Below are 22,707 nucleotides of genomic sequence, written 5' to 3' on the forward strand. Positions count from 1 at the left end.
TCTCTTCTATGTACAATTACACTCTGTTTTAGAAATATTCCAATATGAACATTATATAAGAACATAAGAACATAAGAAATTGCCATGCTGGGTCAGACTAAGGGTCCATCAAGCCCAGCATCCTGTTTCCAACAGAGGCCAAACCAGGCCACAAGAACCTGGCAATTACCCAAACACCTAGAAGTTCCCATGCTACTGATGCAATTAATAGCAGTGACTATTCCCTAAGTAAACTTGATTAATAGCAGTTAATGGACTTCTCTTCCAAGAACTTATCCAAACCTTTTTTGAACCCAGCTACACTAACTGCACTAACCACATCCTCTGGCAACAAATTCCAGAGATTTATTGTGCGTTGAGTGAAAAAGAATTTTCTCCGATTAGTCTTAAATGTGCTACTTGCTAACTTCATGGAATGCCCCCTAGTCCTTCTATTATTCGAAAGTGTAAATAACCGAGTCACATCTACTCGTTCAAGACCTCTCATGATCTTAAAGACCTCTATGATATCCCCCCTCAGCCGTCTCTTCTCCAAGCTGAACAGCCCTAACCTCTTCAGCCTTTCCTCATAGGGGAGCTGTTCCATCCCCTTTATCATTTTGGTTGCCCTTCTCTGTACCTTCTCCATTGCAACTATATCTTTTTTGAGATACGGCGACCAGAATTGTACACAGTATTCAAGGTGTGGTCTCACCATGGAGTGATATAGAGGCATTATGACATTTTCCGTTTTATTAACCATTCCCTTCCTAATAATTCCTAACATTTTATTTGCTTTTTTGACTGCTGCAGCACACTGAGCTGACGATTTCAATGTATTATCTACTATGACGCCTAGATCTCTTTCTTGGGTGGTAGCTCCTAATATGGAACCTAACATCGTGTAACTACAGCTAGGGTTATTTTTCCCTATATGCAACACCTTGCACTTGTCCACATTAAATTTCATCTGCCATTTGGATGCCCAATCTTCCAGTCTTGCAAGGTCCTCCTGTAATGTATCACAGTCTGCTTGTGATTTAACTACTCTGAATAATTTTGTATCATCCGCAAATTTGATAACGTCACTCATCGTATTCCTTTCCAGATCATTGATATATATATTGAAAAGCACCGGTCCAAGTACAGATCCCTGAGGCACTCCACTGTTTACCCTTTTCCACTGAGAAAATTGACCATTTAGTCCTACTCTCTGTTTCCTGTCTTTTAACCAGTTTGTAATCCACGAAAGGACATCGCCTCCTATCCCATGACTTTTTAGTTTTCGTAGAAGCCTCTCATGAGGGACTTTGTCAAACGCCTTCTGAAAATCCAAATACACTACATCTACCGGTTCACCTTTATCCACATGTTTATTAACCCCTTCAAAAAAATGAAGCAGGTTTGTTAGGCAAGACTTCCCTTGGGTAAATCCATGTTGACTGTGTCCCATTAAATCATGTCTTTCTATATGCTCTACAATTTTGATCTTGAGGATAGTTTCCACTATTTTTCCCGGCACTGAAGTTAGGCTCACTGGTCTATAGTTACCCGGATCACCCCTGGAGCCTTTTTTAAATATTGGGGTTACATTGGCCACCCTCCAGTCTTCAGGTACAATGGATAATTTTAATGATAGGTTACAATAAATCACTGTGGCATGTATTATATATGCAATTAAGAAACAGTGACACCTAGTGGGGTTTTGGCTAAATACACTGGGGCGTTTCCAATCCTTTGGGTTTACTGTCTTGACATCGAGACCGATGTAATCGACTCGCACTAAATTCTGAGTTAGATTTTAGTACGGGTTTTATTTAATGTGCACATTAAATCCTTGGGTCCCCCCAGTTGCAGGTAGGTAATTACATGTCATTTTTTCAGGCTGAAAAAAAAGCATGCTGAACTGAAAGAATGCACTTTTTGTGCCCCTGGCCTATTTGCATGCCAATCCATGCAACCCCTCCCCTCCCCCCCCAAAAAAAACCCCATGTTCCCGGCCTCCTTAGGTACTGTGGCTAGTCCAGGTAAGTTCTGGGGTCCCTCCTCATTTGATGAAACTAACTTTTAAAACTCCCCCACCTCGCCAGGAATCCCAGCCAGAGAAAACCCCCCTGGCTGGGCTGTCCCCTCCCTTTCTAGCAGGCGATTGGTCTCTTTACTGTGAGCTGTCAGTGACAGGACCAATCCCCTTTTAGAATTCTTGAAGGCCAGCCTTCTGAGAGGGGATTGGTCCTTTCACTTACTGCTGACAGTGGAGGGATCAATCAGTAGTCGCTGAAGGAGTGAATAAATTAATATCAAGTGTCCGGATAGGTGGGGGAGTTTTTGAAGTTACTTTCATCAAACAAGGAAGGACCCCGGGCCCTGCAACCCTGCATTGGGAGGAAAGGAGAGGAAACTTGCCAGCTTGGCCACGCTACCGGACTCCGGACCAAGGTAGGAGGGCTTGGTCCGGAGTCATCTCTTAACCACAGGGTTTAACTCTTGCCTTTGAGCAGGTGTTACATTTCCCACGGTAAAAGGAGTCGCGCTAGGCTGCCTCAGCCTTAGCGCACTTCCTTGCATTGCAGGTTAATAGCTAATTAAGCTGTTACCATGCAATTTGCATAGTCCTGCACTAAGCTTGCTGCGGGTTTTTTTAGTATGGGTTTTTTTGGTGCTAAAGCCCAGGGCAATGTTAGCTGAAAAACCCAGGCTAAAACGTGAGTAAAAAGCTGCGGTAGGCTTAGCGCTGCTTATTACGTCAGTCCACACAAGCATGAGAATCATCTCTTGTTGCTCTATTGCTGGGACACGGCAGGCCACAGTCATTCACCTGATGGTCAAAGCGTCAGCATTCAGTGCTGGTTTTGCTCTTCTTTCTTCATCACTTTCTAAGTTCCGGTGGACCTCAACCTTCGCCTGTATCGAGGGCTGGATCCCTCCTGGTGCAAGCTGCGACTGCAATAAGAGGGGGGCCGACTGAACCCCCGGTGCCTCCCCAGAATCTGCCACCTTCACGTGGATCTGCTCATAGGACGGCAAGCTGCCCTCGTAGAACTGAGCTTCCTCAGCAGTGGTGTAATGAGTCTGAGACCTGGATAAAATGGATGAAATGAAGCATTTCAACAGTTATGCATTAAATATCAACCCCCAGATCTGCTGCTACTCTCAAGAGATTGTTCTTGACTTTGCTGAACATGAAAACCAGCTGAAGACAAGCACTTTGTTTTCAGCTGGGTACGGGAAGCTCAAGGGGATAAAGTGACTCGGCACATGGTCACACAGATAGTTAGTGGCAGAGGGAAGTCTTAAATTTATGACCCAGGACTTCTCTTGGTCATAGAGCAAAGTTCTCCATAACCACTAGACCTCCCTTCTTACTGCATAGATGAATATGGGAAGCTTCAGTCACGCACATGGCTCTGAAGGGTCATTGTCCTGTGGTAATTTCTTAGATCTGGGTTTCTTATCTGCAGTGCAGACAGGGTCATCCCTTCGGATGCAGGGCATTGGCACAACAATGGGAATGAAGAATTGTTTAAAGCAGGGATGGGAAACTCCAGTCCTCAAGTGCCACGAACGGGCCAGGCTTTCAGGATATCCACAGTGAATATGCATGAGAAAGATGTGAATGCACTGCCTCAATTGTATGCAAATCTATCTCATGCATATTCTTTATGGATATCCTGAAAAACCTGGCCCGTTTGTGGCACTCAAGGACTGGAGTTTGCCATCCCTGGTTTAAGAGGTAGCAGGGGCACAGAGTAGATATTCAGAGCCGAAAGCTGATGCGTGCACACAAGGCGGCGCCGCAAGCCATTGTAACTGAGAGACAGGGACAGCGAGAATTACTCTTGGTATTTCTACCTTTTTTTTTTCTTTCTCAGTTTCATTTAGAAATTCGTGCAAATGATTGCTCCCCCAGCCTAGCAGCACCACCTTTATGCGGTTACATTAAATTAGAAAGTCACTGCATCTTTTCAGAACATTCAGGTCGATCCTTGTACGGCTCAGTTGAGTGCATGCATTCTTTATAAGACCTTCTCGTCAAGAACTGTTCCTGCTTGCTGTCCTGCTCTCTTTGGCCAAGACAAGAGGCTTTTTGAGCAAATTATTTTCCCCAGTACAACGTGCCTCTCTCAGAACAAAGCGAGCCTGATCAGGAGACGTAGATAACCTTGCCTACGGTTAATATACTCTACTAATTAAAACGAAATTAAGACCTGATGAGTTGTAAGTTAACGAACTGGCATCTCTGGAACATACCAGCTCTTCTCAGGCATTCCATTCTCTGAGGACACAGGAGACATCTGTGACAGGAAGGCCTCCGACTCCGCTTCCACGGGGACAAACGTTATCTGCAAAGATGGGATGGATTCATCAGGCGAGAAGGTTTGCCACATGATGATACTTTCACCAGTTTGATTTGTAACTACCTAAGTTATAGTGAGGGCAGTTAAAAATAAAGGAGAACATTTTAGTTTGGTCAGTCAGGTGACGTTCATTGACCCTGGGCCAGGCACCAGGACTCCTTCTAGGACCGGACTCTAAATCAGACCTCTAGGTGTCACCATTGCACAATGATTAAGACTCCCTCACCATAGGGGTTGTGAACGCTGTCTCTGCAGCATATCCAGCCTTGGCCAACCCGGGGAGTGGAATCAATCACTGCCACTGAGCCAAAGGACCGGTCCAGAATGCTGCTTACTTCTTTTCCTGTGGCTAAAAGTTTGTGCATTGTGAAATACGTGCATATGCTACAAACAGTCCAATATGCAGTAGGCTACGGTGAGGTACCAGAAGGAAGCATTTTCCATAGATAAAACACTCCAGAATAAAAGGATCCTCATATGAAGCTGAAGGGAAGAAGGATTGAAAGGAATCTGAGAAAATACATTTTCACCAAGAGAGAAGTGGACATCTGGACCAGTCTTCCAGCAGAAGTCATAGGAGCCAAAACAGCGGCAGAATTCAAGCTTGCATGGGCCAGATACACAGGGATCTTAGTGGCAGAGGGAAGGAGAAGACCCAGACCAAGACCGACCTGTGATAGCACAGTAGGAAGGCATAAATGGGCAGACTGGATGGTTGACCTTTCTGCTGACGACATCTATGCTTCTGCGTGAAGAAATGTTATCTTGTGTTACTACTAAGTTTACCCATCCCCAGTCTCATAGCATTGCCCCTTGTTCTTGATGTTCTCAGTACAGGTTAGTCTCCTCCTTTCAAAGGTATCTCACCCCTGAACATTTTGCACTGATGTCTGTGTCATATTATAGACCAGGCGGGGCCAATTCTGGTTCTTAAGAGCCATGAAACTGGTCTGGTTCTCAGGATATCCACAGTGAATGTGCATGAGATAGATTTTCATGCACTGCCTCCATTGTATGCAAACACAGTATACCTCATGCACGTTCATTATGGATATTCTGAAAACCAAGCCTGTTGGTGGCCCTGGAGGACCAGAGTTGACCTTATGTGCTGGTTATATAAGTCTAACTAGGTGCCAGAGCAGAAAGAGCTTGAACCGGTCTCACACTGGCAGACTGCTGGGACAAGAGGTGGGATGCATTGTCTGTGAGTACCTGGTGCCTCTATGAAAGGCAGCAAAGCAAGTAGAAAGGTCCTGCATGCTCTCCCAAGCTCGGGCTCTGTAACCGTGCCCCTGAGGATTTAGGTTGGTGCTCAAGAGGTTGCAAGGAAAAGGACAACAATTCCAGGGCTGAGGGCCAGGCCGCGAGGACCCGGAGGAGACCCGGGAGTCTTGCCTGTATGGGAAAATAGTGACCTCCTGTGTTCACTGTGTAACCTGACCTGGACTGGACTGAACTGTGGGTTTGGTTTCTGACCCTGCTTACTTTGCTGTTGAACCTGAACCCCTGTGTTGTCCCTGAAGAGAAAGGACCTGTAACCTGATGCGTAATTCTGCGTGTGTAAGCTAGAACACACGTACTTTCTGTTAAAATGTATAGGAAAACCGAGAGCAGTTGTGGAATCCTGGATGGGAGTGGATCCCTTGCAGGCAGCCCCAATCACCCGATATTAGACCCCCCCCCCCAACCCAAAAAGATTCAATCACAGGGTCTGAACAGGAACAGGGAACCTCTTTGTTATTTTCCAGGACACCCCCTGGTGCCCCAGGACCTTTACTAACAACTTTCTTAACGCAGCCTTCAGCTGAACATTGCATTCCACAACAATTTGTGCAGGGTGTTTGCATTACTAAGCCCAGGAGCAGGTTCTCAGGCACAACTGGACCAAGGAAATGCAAGCACTAAGCACCCTAAAAGGGGGTCTGCTGTGTTGTGTCCACAGTCAAAATCCATAGATGCACAATATTCACCAAAATAGCACAATGGAAACTTACATTTGGAGCCAAGTCACAAGAACAATGTTAGAGAATGGAACTGAACAAATGGAGTTACTTTACTATTACACCCAAGGTTTACATTGCTGCTTGGGGGTGGCCTGCACGAAGTGGCAGCTGCTGCTACCCTGATTTTTGACAATGTCAGACCTTTAGCATTTACTGCATGCAGTTTTTCAGCAAAGTTTGGTTGGTCAGATAAAAAGATGTTTGTAGCAGGATTTTAAATCAGCAGGCCAGTCTCTTCTGGTCCCTTTTGTTACATTCTGAACCTATCATCACATGTTTTCTTTTCTTTTTTTTTTGTTGGTTATTACTTTAAAGAGATTTTATTGCCTTTCCAGCACAATGGAAGTAAATCCTTTTAACAGGTTGTCCTTGCCCTTTAAAACACCTAAGGGCATTGCTTCTCATCCTAGTCCGTGGGACACGCCTAGCAAGGCCAGTTTTAAGGATACTCCCAATGAATATGCATGAGATAGAGCTGCTTGTACTGCAGCAGTGGAAGAGTAGCCTGGTGGTTAGAGCAGTGGGCTACACCTCAGGGGAAACCAGTGTTTAAATCCCACTATGAATTTGTGCACGTCATGTTACATCTGTTACTTCGGGTTCAAACTTACGGGCCGATACGGTGGAGCGCAGTTAGTCCGGGTTGGCTGCGCGTTTTCGACGCGCTAGCTTTACCCCTTGTACAGTACCCGAACATATCACCTCTAAGACAAGCCTGATCCCCACTAGATCTGGGGCATAGGGGACCCAGAGTCAGATCTTCTACACCACAACTGTAAATGGATGTACTTTTTGTGGCAGCAAAAACACAAGGTAAATTATTCACCCTCTTCCTTCCACTCGCTACCATGTGATTTCCATGAAGCCAGCTTTACATTTGTCCAACTTTATCTCCTATGTAAACTGAGAGGGCACCACAGACGTGGATTACCCTTCATGCCCTTCTTTCATTTACTATTTCTGATAACATTCAGCCCATTTAGACCAGTCCTAAGAATATATAAGCACAATATGACACAATACAAAGATAGCTTTATAAATGTCAAAGAAGCAACATTCTGTCTTGCCCTCCGTCCTAATCCCAATGCATTTCATGCGGCAAAATTCTCAGCTTTGCCCACCTCCCGTGGCCCCCAAAAGCAATTCCAAGCTTGAAAACTGAAACAGCCTAATGTCCCGTCCCCCCTAGGCCCAGCTGTTCGAGTTATAAGGGGTGGAGCGGGGCAGGGGAAGAGGGAGGGTCACAGAAAAAAAGTCAGGAACCCCAGCACACAAGAAGAGACATCAATCAGGGTGACCTCCACATGGAACCAGGGCTAAAAACCGCCTGGGACTGGGGGCTGACACTTCATCTCCCTCTGGGTGCCCGGGCAGAGAGCACGGGCCACGCCCCCTGATGTCCTGAAGTGCAGGGCGTGGAATGCACAGGAGGACGTCATCAAGACGCGGGCTCAGCGGACAAGCACGAGCACATCCGGGCCTCGGAGTGGCAATGGTTGCACCCTGGGGCCAGAGCTAGGGGTCGGCTATTGTTGTTATGAGGGGATCAGAAATTGTCCTAATAGCTTTGTTTGATCGTTTCAAGATTACGATGTGAGAGGTTTTTTGGGGGGCTGAGCTGTGTATACCGTTTGCTAAACAAAGTGCGTTAAAGAAATAAATGCTGCCTCCGATTTATCAGTGCAAATACCCCAGATGTTCTTGGCTTATGACGCTCGTAGAGTGATCGCTGTCAGTTAGTTTTAACAGTTTTGCGTTATTTGTTAAAGTCGTACACCGCTTTGAGCTGCTCAGTTATACGGGCCGGGGGGAAGTGGGTAATGGATCCTTTTAAATAAGTAAAATAAATATCTTCAATGAGAGAACTGCTGGGGCAAAACTAGCACTGAGCAAAGTGTTTAACTGTAATCATTTAAATGAATACATTTAAAGACATTAAAATGAAACCCTTTGATAAATCCCTCCACCACCCCGTCCTCTCCCTTCCTCCACACCCTTGCCCATGCAATAAATGCCCCATTCCAGGGAAGATTATTGTTCTTACATTCGTGGCATTTGATTTTCTGCTCCTAGAAAACACAACCAAGCAGTTGATGCAGATGGAGGAGGTTTTTCAGAAGAAACCAGATGCCATTTCTAACCTCTCTGACCTCACAGTCAGTAAGGAGAGAGATGCACAGCGGTGGATCAATGGGTGCCCAAGGCTCTGGAGATGGCACGCGTGGGTCTCCAGCCGGTGTCATTGTGTGCAACAATAATCCCACGTATGAATTTGTTTGTAAACTCTTTGGCAGGCAAGGCAAAGATATACAGGGTTTGAAGAGTGATTGGAATGATGTGTGAGGATAAAAGCCCAGAATATAAACAGAATCCTATTCCTGAAGATACTAATCCGCATGGGAATTATTTTAATGCACGTTTTCTGTATCTTCTGCGGGTAAATCTCCTCATTCCCTCACTTTGCACAGTACAGGATAAGAGGGTTTCGTGTTTGCAGTGCAGCACCGTGCCCCACCGATTCATCTATTCCCCATGCAGAGCCATCAGCTCGCCCTGGAGCCTGCTCAAGAGCGTGGACTGAATCGCAGAGCTTTCACCAGAAAAGGGAAACCCACCCTGAATCCACAGTCCTTCCCCATTTGATTTGCACCGCTTTATAGCAGGGGTGGCAGGCTCCGGTCCTCGAGCACCGCAGAGAGATTTTCACAATGGATATTCACGAGATCTATCTGATCCAATCACCAGATTCATTTGCATGTTTGGTCAATCCTCAAATCTGCTTGTGGCACTCGAGGACGGGAGTTTTACCCTTCCTGCACTGTACAGTAAATGCTCTAACACATGCTGCCCCCCCCCCCCCCCCCCCCCGGTAAAAACGCTCATTCTTGTCAGTGATCTGCAGAGCCCTTCGGCGTGCAACAGGCTGCACAATCATAAGGGCATCATTGTCTCTTCAGGCTTCAGGTCACAGGTACTCAGACCAGCATAGCCCTGATTCAACGCAGGCTCCTACTTACTGGCTCCGAGCCCCTGAGAACACCTCTCACTGCTCACACCCCTGGTTTTGCCTGGAGAGCGTCCATCAAGCCAAAGCTGGACCCTCTCCTACCCACCTCCTAGAGAGCTCAGCAGCATCGGCTGAAGGTCCCATAGTGACACCCCCTAAAGAGCCAGGAGCTCGAACCTGCCCCGTAAGAGGTCAAACTCTGATCAAGTACTTCTTCCAGAGGAGGCGCGCAAACACAGCTGAGACAGACACCGAAGCGTTCCCTACCTTAGGGTAGCACTGGCAAATGCTCCAGGTGATCCCCACCGCTATCATAAACACCCCAATGGTACAGAAGGTAATGTAGACCTGAGGCTTGTCCACACTCATGATGAACATGGCAATCATAACCAGGAAGAAACCCAGCACAATCAGCCCATACCGGAAAGTTTTGTCCTCTGCCATTTTCCTGTTGGAAAGGAATAAAAACAGAGAATCAGGAGTGGCTGCCAGGCAAAGCAGTTCAAGTCCAAAGAGAACTAGTGGTAGAGAGAGAGAGAGAGAGAGTGAGCCAAGTATCTGCTCGTCTCTCTCTCCATCCCACAACCTGTAATCTTCAGCGCACAAACAGAGAGGTGGTGTTTTGTTTTTTTTCCATAGACTCTCAGAGGCTACAAATCAGCTTCAGCCTCAGACCAGTCCTGCCCAAGGTTGATCCAGCCAGTTTTAATGACTGTGCAGTGACTGCAAACACAGAATCCCGAAATTCACAGGCCACTGCTGAAGCCGGGCTGCACACCCAGCTGTAACCTTCCCTGAGGGCATGAACTATGCAGGGCAAATTCTGGGCATGCCTGGAAAGTGAGCAGGGACTTAATGAAGCCCCTTAGGCTGGCAGCACTGCACACTCCCGGCTGCTCCCCTTCCCCTCTCCTTGGGAAGGTAAATCCCGCGCTAATCCTGCCAACATGACGAGTGGCTTTGGTGCACTACCCTGATCGTTTCACGAATGAACCTTGATTAATTTCCATGATGGCTGAATTCTTTACTTCATGTCATGTGCAGAGGCGTTAGATCAGCATCCCGGGGGCGTTGGCCTGGGACGCTCGTCCTGTCCTCTCGCCCAGGCCTTCTTCTCAGCAGGGTGTGGCTAAATCCCCAGGTCAAGGTCAGTGTGACCCTGCCTGCAACGGGAAGTCCACGTACAACTTTTCCAGGCATTGAAACAAGTTATACATTTACTCAAAAAAAAAAGGGGGGGGGGGGTTTGTTTGTTTGTATTTTTAAAGAGGTGCTGGCAATCCCAAAACATAGCAAAAAAAGAAGCATTTCAACACAGGTCAGAGACAGAAACAGCAATATATGAAATATATTAACAAAGGCTCCTGCTCCTCATGGGGATTTTCTTCGGCTACTGGAATGCTGGTTAATTTATTTAAAAGTTCTTGTTAAGCACCTTCCTGTGCCCAGGGCAGGGTACAGAGTCACATTTCTGGGAATCTTTTTCCCATGCTAATCTGCTAGTTTAAACCCCACAATCCACCCTCCCCTCCCCCCCGCAGGCCCACCTCTCTCCCAGCTTCCTCCCGACCACAGGTTTTCCTTTGTCACTTGAAGCCGAAAGAGCATCAGGGAGAAGTGGAACCAGGGCCACAAAGTGGAGGTCCGTTTGGAAAATTGATAGTGAGAAGCAGAAGATCCAGCCCATGAGATATCAGTAGGGACTTTCGTTTTTGAGTTTTTTTATTTTAGTTTTACATGGAATTTCTCAGTATTAGCAAACAAAAAGCGAAGAAAATCAATTGAAAAAAAATTAGTCTTTTATCCCCACTGATTTTGTTATGATAAATACGGATACATCTCCAGGGAAAAAAAACCTGAAAATGAAGGTCCCTAGGCATCTGTGTCTATTAATATTAAAGAACATGATCAGATCTCATGTTTTGTTTTAAAACACAGTAGAAAGCATAGGAGATAAAAATAATTGTATTCGCTGCCTGGAGAAATTAGATTAGGAGGTGAGGGACTGGGGTCTTATCACACCTCCAAGAGGGTCTTAAAGGGAAGCTAAGTATGAAAACAGGTGGCCCTCGGGTTTTCTGACCCTGGACACGAGAGATGCGGAAGGGCTTTTATCCATTCGGTCTTACAAAAAACACGAAAACCAGCAGTCAACGGAACCCCGATGCAACCTGACACAAAGAAAACCTGCAGCAAAAGATTCTGCTTGTGAAAGACTGGAAACTTAAGAGATCGATATTCAGCACTGCCCCACTTAACCAGCTAAGCAGGAGCGTAACCGGCTACGTGACACTGGCCGAATATTTGTCCGTGCTCACCGGCCACCACTTAGCCGGCTGTTAACCGGATAACTGAGGGGCCAGACGGGGGCATTCCTGGGATAAGTGCTGATATTCAGCCTTGTCCGGCTTGTAAGCTGGATAAGTCTAGGACAGCTATTTGGCCGTCCTATAGTGAGCTGGATAAATGTATCCAGCTAACTACACTACAGTCAAGTACGCGCCACTGAATATTTCAGCCAAAGCCAGGCAAGTTTATGTGGCTAACTTGTTCAGCTGAGTATTGGCCTTCTAGTCTTCAATGTATGTTCACAAGCCAAGTCTGGGGAGGGATTCCAACCAGTTCAGGAATAGCAGGACCCATGCATTGCTGTTATTTTCCTATCCTGACTCCCTTACCTTTCACCTCCCTAAAATCTCTGTTTAGGAGCAAAGACTGCAGAGACGCTGAATCCCAGCTGAAGTACGGGAGTGCCCCCTTGTGGAAGCTGAACGAGAAGGGAGGCTTAAAACATCTTTTCCTTCTCTCACCTCCCCTCGCCTTGCTCTCCTTGCTCTTTTAATGCCCTCAGAATCCTGCAAGAATTAACAGCGACGCTGGGGCCCATATAATAAGGTAAGTGCACAGGTTAACCTGCAGGTATACTCTAGCAGGCCGATGCTATATGGTGTGCTGAGCCTGGTGCACAGGCTAACCAGTTCTTGGACGCACGTTTTGGATGGGCTTGGCTAACACCCGGCGCAATAAGAGGATTAGCGCATCCAAAACATGCATCCAATGCGCCTGAATCGCACAGGACTGGCGTTAAGTCTTTATGTGCTCCAAGCCGTCTGAAAAACCCTCCTCAAAGCCACAGAAAAGCCCAGAATACTGACTCATAATGAAAGGCATGTCACATCCATATTTATAAAGAAAAATCAGCAAGTATTCCAAAGCAGCAGATAAAATAGTGCAATCACTTGATCCTTTTTGTTCAGACTCCCATCTCATACATCAGCATCTGGTCATCAGCAGTAAGTTTTGCCTAGAGAGGTCACCGCAAGCAATGTCCAGTTCCTACCCTTCATCCCCACCAGCTGCTGCTATGCATGCAGGGGTAAGCAACCTTCAGTCCTTTCAGACACCAATCTGCTCGGATTTTCAGGATATCCCCAGGGAATATGCATGTGAAAACATTTGCAAGTACGCTGCTTTGACTATATGCAAATCTAGCTCTTGCATATTCATTAGCAATATCCTGAAAATCCAAGCAGATTGAAGGTTGCTTATGCCTGTCTTCATGTATCCTCAGTTTCTCAAGGAAGTGCAGTGACTGTCTTCTGCTTTCTGAGGAGCTCCATACAAGGAAGATGTAACCAAGCTCTTTATCTTCTTGAGTTCATCTGGATTAACAGCTTTGGGTTCCTATAGGTGTGATGGGCACCCCGTATTTCATAACACTTATAGAGCGCACAATATAGTCTATCTCGAAGCCACTCAGGATGGAAACAGTAAGCCATATGTTCTCCAAATTGCACTAAGCAAACGGATACAGAAAATAATATTTATTTTCCACTATTCATGTACATGGCAATGTGCAAGATGAATCATTCAGCTACTGCCCTAAAGAGGTCTGAAGCTCAATTTGAGCACAGGCTGGTCGAAGGTTACACAGTAGGTGAGCTCCAGAGGGAGGAGTCCATCCTAGGTCTCCACATTTCAGAATGCTGTGCTCTCTTTACTTCGTCAGCCTAAAGAATACAACGTAGTCCTAGAGCAAACCACTAATGTTGTTTCTTGAGCTCAGTTGTCAGTTGAGCACTCCCATTAAAGAATGTTCCAGATGGTTTTTCTGGCTCTTTTTTTTTTTCCTGATTATCCTAAAAAAAAAAAAAAAAAAATAATAATAATAATAATAATAATAAAATGAAAAAGGAAATTAATTGTATACCCATAGAAAACAACGATGATGAAATCATTCCATGGTGTCTGCTTCTATTCAGGGCCCATAGGCGAGGAGTCCCTGTTCTTTCCCTTCCCCTGGAAAGCAGAGAGCAGCAGGGGGTGTGCCAGCTTTCGGGCACCTTCAGAATCGGGTGCCCGAGGCACGCGCCCCCGGTACCCGTGCCTAAATCCAGCCCTGGTTCTGTCAGCTGGCTGGCATCGCTCCACATACACAAATCCTCAGATTGCCCTGACAAGAATAATAATGCATATCTTTCAGAAAGATTTCCCGTCACAGGTGGTCATCCTCGGATGAGGAAGATGCGCTGCCCGTGGAAACAGAAGGCACAGTGGAAAGAGATTTAACTGGCACACGCAGCTCTGGGAAGGACCAAGGCGTCCCCACCCGAAGGGGCAGTGGAATAGCAGAAGGAAGAGCCTCTAGAGATTATTTTAGGAAAGCACTGGGAAAAAAAAGACTTACAAGGATTTAAAAAAAAAAGAGAAATGTTTTATCAGGAAGGGAGTGGGAGAGCAGACAGACAGAGCTGGCTGGGTGAGGAAACACAGTGCCTTAGCTATTAATAGCAGGCACAGTCCATTGGCAAGACATAAAACAGCAAGTCCATAAAACCCCCTCAGAATACAATAAATTAACTTAGTTTCAACAATCAAGGGCTCTTCCCAGTCAGGAACTATCTCCCGGGCAAGCTTTTCTGTGCTTTTCTTTTAAAGGCTAAAACACAATCCTTCAGACTCTGCTTCCCGCTCTTCTCCTGGTGCAGAAGTGGAGGGGGAGGAGAGGAGGGCATTTGTGCAACCCTGTTCTCGGAGGGCAGAGGGCAGGATGGTTATGGCTTCCATTCACACTGGGTTTCAAACCACTTGTTAGCAAACGGTGGAAAGAGCTGACAGCCTCAGGGTCGGGAAGGCAGCACTGACTTTCTTGCAGTCAAAATATAAGCTGACCTTACTTTCAGGGTTGCCAAAAAAAAAAAAAAAAAAGCAGGCCGTCCTCCCAACCCACCCTGCTGCTCCTTAACTTCCTCTCTTTCCCGATGGGTCTGGGCTCCCTCCCACGCCCTGCTCACCTCAGCTGCCCCTCGCATACAAGGCCCTGAGAGCGCAGCACAAACTCGCAGGCTTCACCACGGCCCCACCCCCATGTACCAGTCAGGTTTCCGTTACATTCAGGAAAGGCCTAGGAGTTCACGCTTGGCTCAAAGATCCTGCACTCACCTAGAACAGGCCGCTCTCTCCGCCACCACTCACCGCCGCTCTCTCTCTCTCAGCTGATGGCGCTAGGGAGGACTGAGCGGAGGGAGGAGAGCCCGGTGGGGGAAGGTCTGGAGAGGAGAGCCAGGAGTTGGAGAGGTGGAGAGATTGTGGTGAGCAGTCTTGGCCTCCTATAGGGAGGACGGTGTTTGGCAGATTGCAAAGCCAGAGTAAGCCCCGGGGCTGATTTCCCATCGCGGGACCCAAAGGGCACCTTTTACATCTAAGGGCTTCTGATGCTTCCGTTTCCCTCCCTAGCCTTGAGCCCCTCTGAGTCCAGAATTCCCTGTCGGGGTGGGAGGGAGATCATTTCCCAGGTCCCGAGCACCGTTCAAACCATATTTACACATCGCAGCATTGGAACACAGCAGTAATAATCACACTGGAAGCTGATAATGGTTTCCAACTTCTCTGACAATTAGAGGAGATTGATGAAAGCGTTCTTTTGCAATTCTTTGTTCAGTACAGTGCCTGTACCCTGTTAGTTTTAAATAAATCTGTAACTTTGTATCAGAAGTTAATTTGCCTTTGCTATTTGAGTTAATGTATTCTTTTCTTCCTGATCCTTTCCAGGACAGCTTTAGAGCTTCTTCTCACAGGGTTCGTAAATCCAGTTTAGATGTAATAAAGCCCCATGTCTTATACCTTTGTTCTGCTGGACTGAAATTACTTCTTACTCCTTATCCATTCTCTTTACAGGTGTTGGTGGCACCTGGAGGGCACCTTCCCACTCCTCTCTTCACCATCCACTACAGTGAGTAACACCGGGTGCCCAGTTCTCCTCCTCCCAGGAGTGAGCGAAGACTCATTCCTTCAGGGCCTTTCAAGGACCAATGCATCTCTTCCTTAAAAGGCTCCACATTTCCTTCTGGTTGCTAAAGCATCGAGTCCCTGGCTCCTTGGGAAAAGGCAGATGGTGAAAAATAACGTTAACCTGAAAATACAACCAAAAAAATGAGGAAGGAAGGGTGTGTAAAACCTCTTGCACTCTAACTCTAAAAGGGCAAAAATGACTTCTCTTAGAAATGGGAAAAAGGCATCCTGTCCTCTAATCCATACCCAGGCTCTATCCCAAGAAGCCCAAGGGTCCTTTCCCCAGGAAAAAAAAACCCCAGCAAACGCAGGAGCAGGCACAGAGACATCCTAGGCCGACTAAAAATCCACGCTGCTGGGTTTTATATTCTATGGACTCCACCATTGCAGTCTCCCACATGGGGGTGCTAAACCCAACCTACGGTAAATGCTATTTCTGCTCCCCCTGTTAATATGGGACAATCCTCTTAGAAGAGACCCAGTAGGGCTCTCTATGCCAGTTTTAAGGTCCTGCCACCAGCCACCCTTAAGTAAAAACAGCCAGGCCAACTAAATACTGGCCAGTTGGCAATCCTAAGTATTTTAGGGGAGCTTCATGATAGATAAATTCCTAGTTTTTGTTCAGCCTTCAGAGCCCATGTACTGGTTTGGCCTGGAACAATTGGTTTTAGCTTTGAAGGACTAACAGGAGTTCACAGAGATATGTTCTGAGAATAAAAAGTAATAGTGTCTAAGACGCAGGTGGAGTGACGAAGGCTGAACTCCAAGGACTGATATCTTATTCCAGCCAAGCTAACAATGGAACCATCTATCCCCATGGTGTTTGCTGAACCATGATCACCTGATCTGCATTTCAGATTAGCAGGCGGCAGCAGCATACACCGAATGAGAAATTTTCTTTCTGAATTGTGTGGTGGAATGTTATCGGACAGTACATTTGTGTTCACGGGAATCCACTGTTCTTCCCACGGGGAACATTCAATTCCCTTAGATAGCATTCACCCTGTCCTGCCGTTAACACGGTTCACTGTTGTCTCTACATTTGTTGACTCAGCCGACCTGTGTAGCATTTTAGGAATATTATTCCCCCCCCCCCCCCGGCAGTGCAAATTCAAGTGGCCCCCATTGTTCCTGGACAAAACTGGATTTTGGGTGGGCTGTGTGCTACCTTTTATCAGACCACTGTAAGAATTAACTAAATATGTTGCAAATGAGGTTTTTGAGACCACATAGGCCCCTTCTTCAGATGTCATCTTTGAGATTCTGCAATATCTTTGGATTATTCGTACATTGGCCCAATAAAAGATAACACAGCTGCATTTTTCTAGAACATCCTAGATTCACACGGCATCGTCTACAGCCCTTAGCAGGGAGTGGAACAAGAGCTTAGTGGTTGGACCTTGGGTAAATTGCTCCACCCTCCAGTGCCTCAGGTACAAATTTAGGGTCTCGTTTTTCTCAGAATGGGAGAAAAGTAAGACCCTTAGGGGCCTATTTACTAAAGGTTTTCTCCCATTCTGTGTCTATAAGAAAAATGCTTAAGGGTAAATTTTAAAAGGGCCACACGTGCGCCCATAAACACACGTATCTTGCCACACTATTTTATAACCTACACATATAATCAAATTTTTGACCTTATAAGTGAGGACAATTCTAAAAAGAGGAGTTGATTTGTACACTGCAGTCTCTGCTAGCTGCATTGTACAAATCAACTCCTTTTCATCACTTATAAGGTCAAACATTCTTTAATGAGGTCAGTTTTACAATGGATACCTCTAAATGTGTCTGTAACACCACCACCCCTAACTCCAACCCACCTCCCGAAAACTCACCCCAAATCAAAGTGCTCCCTTACAATGGTCCATATATAGAGTATCAGACTGAGCCTTATGAAGAGTCTCTCTCTCACACACACAAACTCTCAGAAACTTGGAGTTATGTGCTGGCCCTGTTACCTCCTCTGTGCACACATACCTCAATGATGCACACCCTTCCCAGCTATTTAAAATCCACATCACGCATGTATGGGGCCATTTTTGCACACGCAAGGCTTTTAAAAACTACTTTTTAGATTGTAAGCCTTCTGGGGATAGGGAAATACCTGCGTTATCTGAAGGAAATCTGCTTTGAGGTGTCATGAAAGGTAGAATATAAATAGAAAAAATATTATTATCAAGGGGGAACTGCTGACAGTTTTCCAAAATAACCAATCATCAAGGGGCCTTATTCAAAAGAGAATTTGTCCATGGTCACAAAATGAAGAAAAGCTCTTGTAGAATAAGACCCAAAGATTGTACCAAAGTAGTGCTGGGCCAGAAAGGCTAAGATACAACCAAGAGGAAGGACGATAGGAGCATTTCTACCCCAAATGAGACATGAAAGGAACAGACAAGAGAAAGAGAGAGCAATGCAGCTGCAGTAAAGTGAAATTGCTTGGAGTCGCTCTTGCAAGTTATCATTAGGAGACAGATGGCAGGAAGATATTCCTTGCGGTGCAAGCACTCCCACATCAAGCCGCGTGGCTTTCATGTGGCATTTCCAAGTTCTCACTCAAATTTCTGGCAAGAACCGTGACAGAACAAAACCAGAGCAGGATCATCCTTAGCTTGGGGGCTACTTTCCCAATCTCTGAAGCTGCTCAAGGCAGCGATTTTCCTACAGCAGTGCTCCGCTTAAGTGAGTTTATGCAAAACCATTTGTGCAAGTTTAATTCCTCTGCTGAAGTCTTTTCCGAATTCCTATCCTGGTTTATATGCATACTCCTGCTGATTGAATAGTTTATTAGTCCCCCCGCTGAATAACTGGAATTTACAGCTGATTTTAGCTTGGATCATAGACTCTGACCAATGACCTTTTGTGATACTCAGCATTCTCTCAGCCCCTGACCAAGCTTACCTTGCAAAACGGTGCCAGCACTCGGTAGACCCTTGCCCATGGATATAGCATCATGAAGTTCAATTTTCAGTTATATTTATTTTCTCCAGATGTTAAACCACTGCATTTGCATTGTCACCACATTAGAAATGGAGCTGTACAATGTAATGCCTCCCAGGGGAATCCAGTGGGCCAATCATAATAAAACTGAACCCCATGATCCACAGCTGTTCCTCGTTCTTCTACAGAGGGCAAGGGGAATGAGCAAAACTCTGCATTTTTCCCCATGCAAAGGTCGACTTTTAAAAGAGTTCCTCTTCTCTCCTCCCTGATTCTGAAACCCCCTTCTTCACCAAATGCCAGACGGGCAAAAGAATCCCCTCAGACTGAGAGGCACCAAGATGACTTGCAAAATACATCTCTGTACTTTCTGCTCTCACAGGTAGGAAGAGTGGATATAATCTTCCTTCCAATAAAAGTCGCATTGAGTAAATAACTGCAAAAATCACTAGAGATGCATCACCAACCACTGGGTGGGAGCTGGAAATTAATCTCTTAATTTCTAAGAACCCCCCCTTAGTCAAAGAGGTGAGCCTAACTCTGGGGAAAAAACAAGTAAGAAACTGAAAGGAACAGCTCCTTCTCCCTTTAAATCCACGCAGACACTATGGACCACTTGCTTTGATACAAGCAGGAATAAACAATACAGCAGGCTCTAGCGGAGGTGCTGTGACAGAGATGGTACATTCATTCCTCTACAATGCCCTGATTAGCTACTAGGACACGCTCTTTCCTAGGGATCCCAGTAGGCCTTTGATTCTGTTGACCGTTGGTTTTCGATTGACCAATTACAAGGGATGGGGATTGCTTCCTCAGGTTTTATCATGGCTCAAATCTTTTATATTGAACCGTAAACAGCTAATTGTAATTGGGGCGTCCTGTTCCTCATGGCAAGATATTCAATCGGGAGTGCCTCAGGGTTCTCCCTTATCATCGATGTTCTGTAATATATATTTACAACCAACCGGAAATTTGTTTCACACACTGGATGTCACGTACCGCATATATGCTGATGATATGCAATTTTGTTCACTATATAATTTGGATGCTTTTTTGCCAGTAGTGAGATTTACATCTTGTCTATTTGCATTACAGTCTTGGCTGGCTCAAAATAAATATGTTCTAATTGTAAAAACAACAACTGTGTTTGAATCATGGAAGTAATCATATAGCCCAGGAAATTGTATTGGTTGGAATTGCTATTCCCATTGAAACAGAAGCTAAAAATCTGGGGATCCAGTTGGATATGGGGGTTAACTATGAAACCGCATATATGGTCAATAGTTAGGTCAGCCTTTTATAAACTGAGAGTGGCGAAGCCGCTGAGGCCCCTGGTGCCGCCTGTGGATTTCCATGCTGTGGTTCAGGCTCTTGTAATCTAAAAACCAGATTATTATAACTTGTTATTTATAGGGCTCCCCAAGTGTTTGCTTAAAGTGTTGCAATTGGTCCAGAAGAGAGCAGCACAAATTATTTACCGGTGCCAAATATCAAGCTCCTATGACATCTGCGCTCGGGGCCTTACATTGGCTACCTATTGCAGAAAGGATAGATCTGGAAGTGCTTACATTGGTACAGAGGTTCGTTATCGGTCTTGCTTAAGCCATATTTTCCTGCTCACCCTCCTCGCTCTGATCATCAACACTTTTTGGCAGTTCCTGGGATAAAGAGCCCCCGCTTCCAGGAAACACAAAAGAGAGCATTTTCCCAAATTGCTCATGTGCTATGGAACTCACGTGAGTTAGAGCTTTAGAACACAGGAAGAATATACATTTTTTCCATAAATTTCTTAAGTCCAAAATGTTTCAACAGGTGCATACAGATTACACGATTAGCTTGAAAGGAAGGTAGTGAGATAATTGTTTTAATTCTATGTTTCATTTTATCATTTTTTTGTATTTGTGTACTTGATCTAATGGATTTTATTTTATGGATGTTTTCTTGTAATCCGCACAGCTCAATTTGCATTGTATGTAGTGGAAAATAATTGCAAGAATAAATAAATAAATGTAGGGAGCCCTTGGTTTCTCTAACTAACAGGAGAGTGCCAAGCACCTGGGGAAGATTAGGCACAGCTCAGTAAAGAGAGGTTTGGGTTTTACTGCCCCATGTGGGAGTTGCAGATGGGTTTATCACCCCCCAAATACCATCTCTCCTCGTGGAGTTTTAGTTCAGCTTTTGTTCCAACAGGTTGTGGATTTTGAGTTGGATCTTCTTGGATTTTCTGCTGTATAATTATTTTCCTTATTTATGTGAAAGGAGTAAGGAATTTTCCATGGTAGGGGTTAGCCTCCCTTCAGACCTGATTCTGCTCAATTTGACTTTTTGAATCAATTTTTGGAGAGCCTGGTCCTCGTTACAGTGGATTGGGGTGCCCCTGTGTTCAAGGCTGGATCATGGAGTAGGGAAGGCCTGCAGTAAGCTGTCTCTCCCTCAGAGGATGGACCTGACAGCGACCTGATGCAGAGGAGTTTAAATTTATCTTAACTATTTTGGACAATCACCTCTATTGTGAGGCAAGGAAGCTTTTCCACCCTTCCTGCCTCTTGTTTGATTTTTCCCCTCTTTGGGTTCAGAGACTATTTTTGTTCCACTGAGAGCTGATGGCCCTTGGTACCCGGGACTCGGTAACCAAAATCTTGGGAGAGTGACGTCGTTCACCCTGAAAGGATCTGAAATGTGGGGGAGTCCAACTGGAAACGATTATTCCTGCCAATAGCATAGAGAGAAGGAAACTAAAGGATCTAAAGGGGGTAAGACTTTGTTCTGAGAACGGTGAATGCTGATTAATTAATTGAGAGGGGAGTGCCCATCAGTTACTAACTAGGAGAGCTAAAGTATTTAAGAAGAACTGAGGAAAATGTATGAGAGATGGGACTAAGCTCTGATAAAGTATTGGGACTGTATTCTAACTACCTATCATGGGGAGAAGCTTAAATTGAGAAACTAAAAGAGGATTGAACTACCTTCAATCTAGGAAGATTAGATAATTGGAGAAACTGTGAGGAAAGGGATGACAAGTGTTAATGTCTGCTTCTGAAAGAATCTGAAGGCTTTGCTATAGAAGTGAGGTCACAAGTTTTTCAGGGTTCTGCTGTCTTATTATTTATTGACTTTAATTGAAATCTGAATTGAAGCTGTAAATATTACTCAGTCATCAAATCAACTCTCAATAAAAGAAGTTGGAAACTACCCTGCTCCTTGGTGTGTTTTGTGGCTGAAAAGACTATGTTGATTGTTAGTGCACTGTACAGAGGACGGAGAACATAAGAACTTAAGAAATGTGCCATACTGGGTCAGACCAAGGATCCATCAAGCCCAGTATCCTATTTCCATCAGTGGCCAATCCAAGTCACAAGCACCTGGCAGGATCCCAATGGGTAGAGAGATTTCCAAGCTGCTTATCCCAAGAATAAGCAGTGGATTTCTGCAACTCTACCTTAATAATAGTTAAGTTCCTCCAGGAGCTCGCCAAACCTTTTTTAAATGCAGCTGCACTAATAGCTTTCACCACAAATGGGGAAACTATAACTGATATCATAGTGGGGGACCACCTGGGATCCAGTAATCACCAGAAGGTGTGCTTCAGCATTTCAAAGGTGAGGGTCCCAGACTTCAGGAAAACCTAAGAAGGAGTCATTAAATGCAAAGGATAAGCTAGGGGAAGTTGAAGAGAGCAGTGGGCAGAACTAGAAGGAGATACTGTAAGAGCGAGTTACCCTTTTTGTTGGTGTAGCAGACACTACAGTCAGAGTTCCAGTAAGTCCTGGATTCTCAGGTGTCAGCTAGATCAGTGCAGGATGGTTGATGGGGAGGTTTCCATTCAGATGCAGCTCCTCCCTTTCAGGGGTCTGGAATGGCCGTCCCTCTGCTGAGCCTTTATAATTGTGCTCTGTCTAGAGCTCGGGAGGCGGTCTCATTTGGTTTGCTCAAAGTAGTTAGGAGCTTATCTTCAGTTGTTTTCAGGCCCAGTCAGAGGAGCCAGGCAAGCCCTGCTTGGTGGTCCTGACCAGGGTCCGCAGCTCCTTCTGGAACGCTGCCATTGTGGACCCCAGGCACAGCCATCACGTGTCACCCCTGCTCAAAGACTGACACTTCCTCCTCTGCAATATCTCCTACCTTCAAACCCCACCCA

At 45.6% G+C, this 22,707-nt stretch overlaps 1 protein-coding gene across 2 annotated transcripts in view; it reads right to left on the minus strand.

Moving 5' to 3' along the window:
* Window positions 1-22,707, minus strand: part of BSND (barttin CLCNK type accessory beta subunit) — a 30,355-nt gene that overhangs the window by 2,362 nt on the left and 5,286 nt on the right. The window contains exons 1-3 of one of the 2 annotated variants that reach the window (XM_029618046.1): window positions 9,615-10,126; window positions 4,231-4,322; window positions 2,798-3,058 (exon numbers count right to left, since the gene is read on the minus strand). In XM_029618046.1, the coding sequence (XP_029473906.1) occupies window positions 2,798-3,058; window positions 4,231-4,322; window positions 9,615-9,791 (530 nt within the window). In that variant the 5' untranslated portion in view covers window positions 9,792-10,126. Of the gene's footprint in view, window positions 1-2,797; window positions 3,059-4,230; window positions 4,323-9,614; window positions 10,127-22,707 lie in introns of those variants that run through there. The other variant, XM_029618047.1, reaches the window with a different exon arrangement.

This window comes from Rhinatrema bivittatum, chromosome 10 (genome assembly GCF_901001135.1).
Source record: "Rhinatrema bivittatum chromosome 10, aRhiBiv1.1, whole genome shotgun sequence".
NCBI lineage: Eukaryota > Metazoa > Chordata > Amphibia > Gymnophiona > Rhinatrematidae > Rhinatrema > Rhinatrema bivittatum.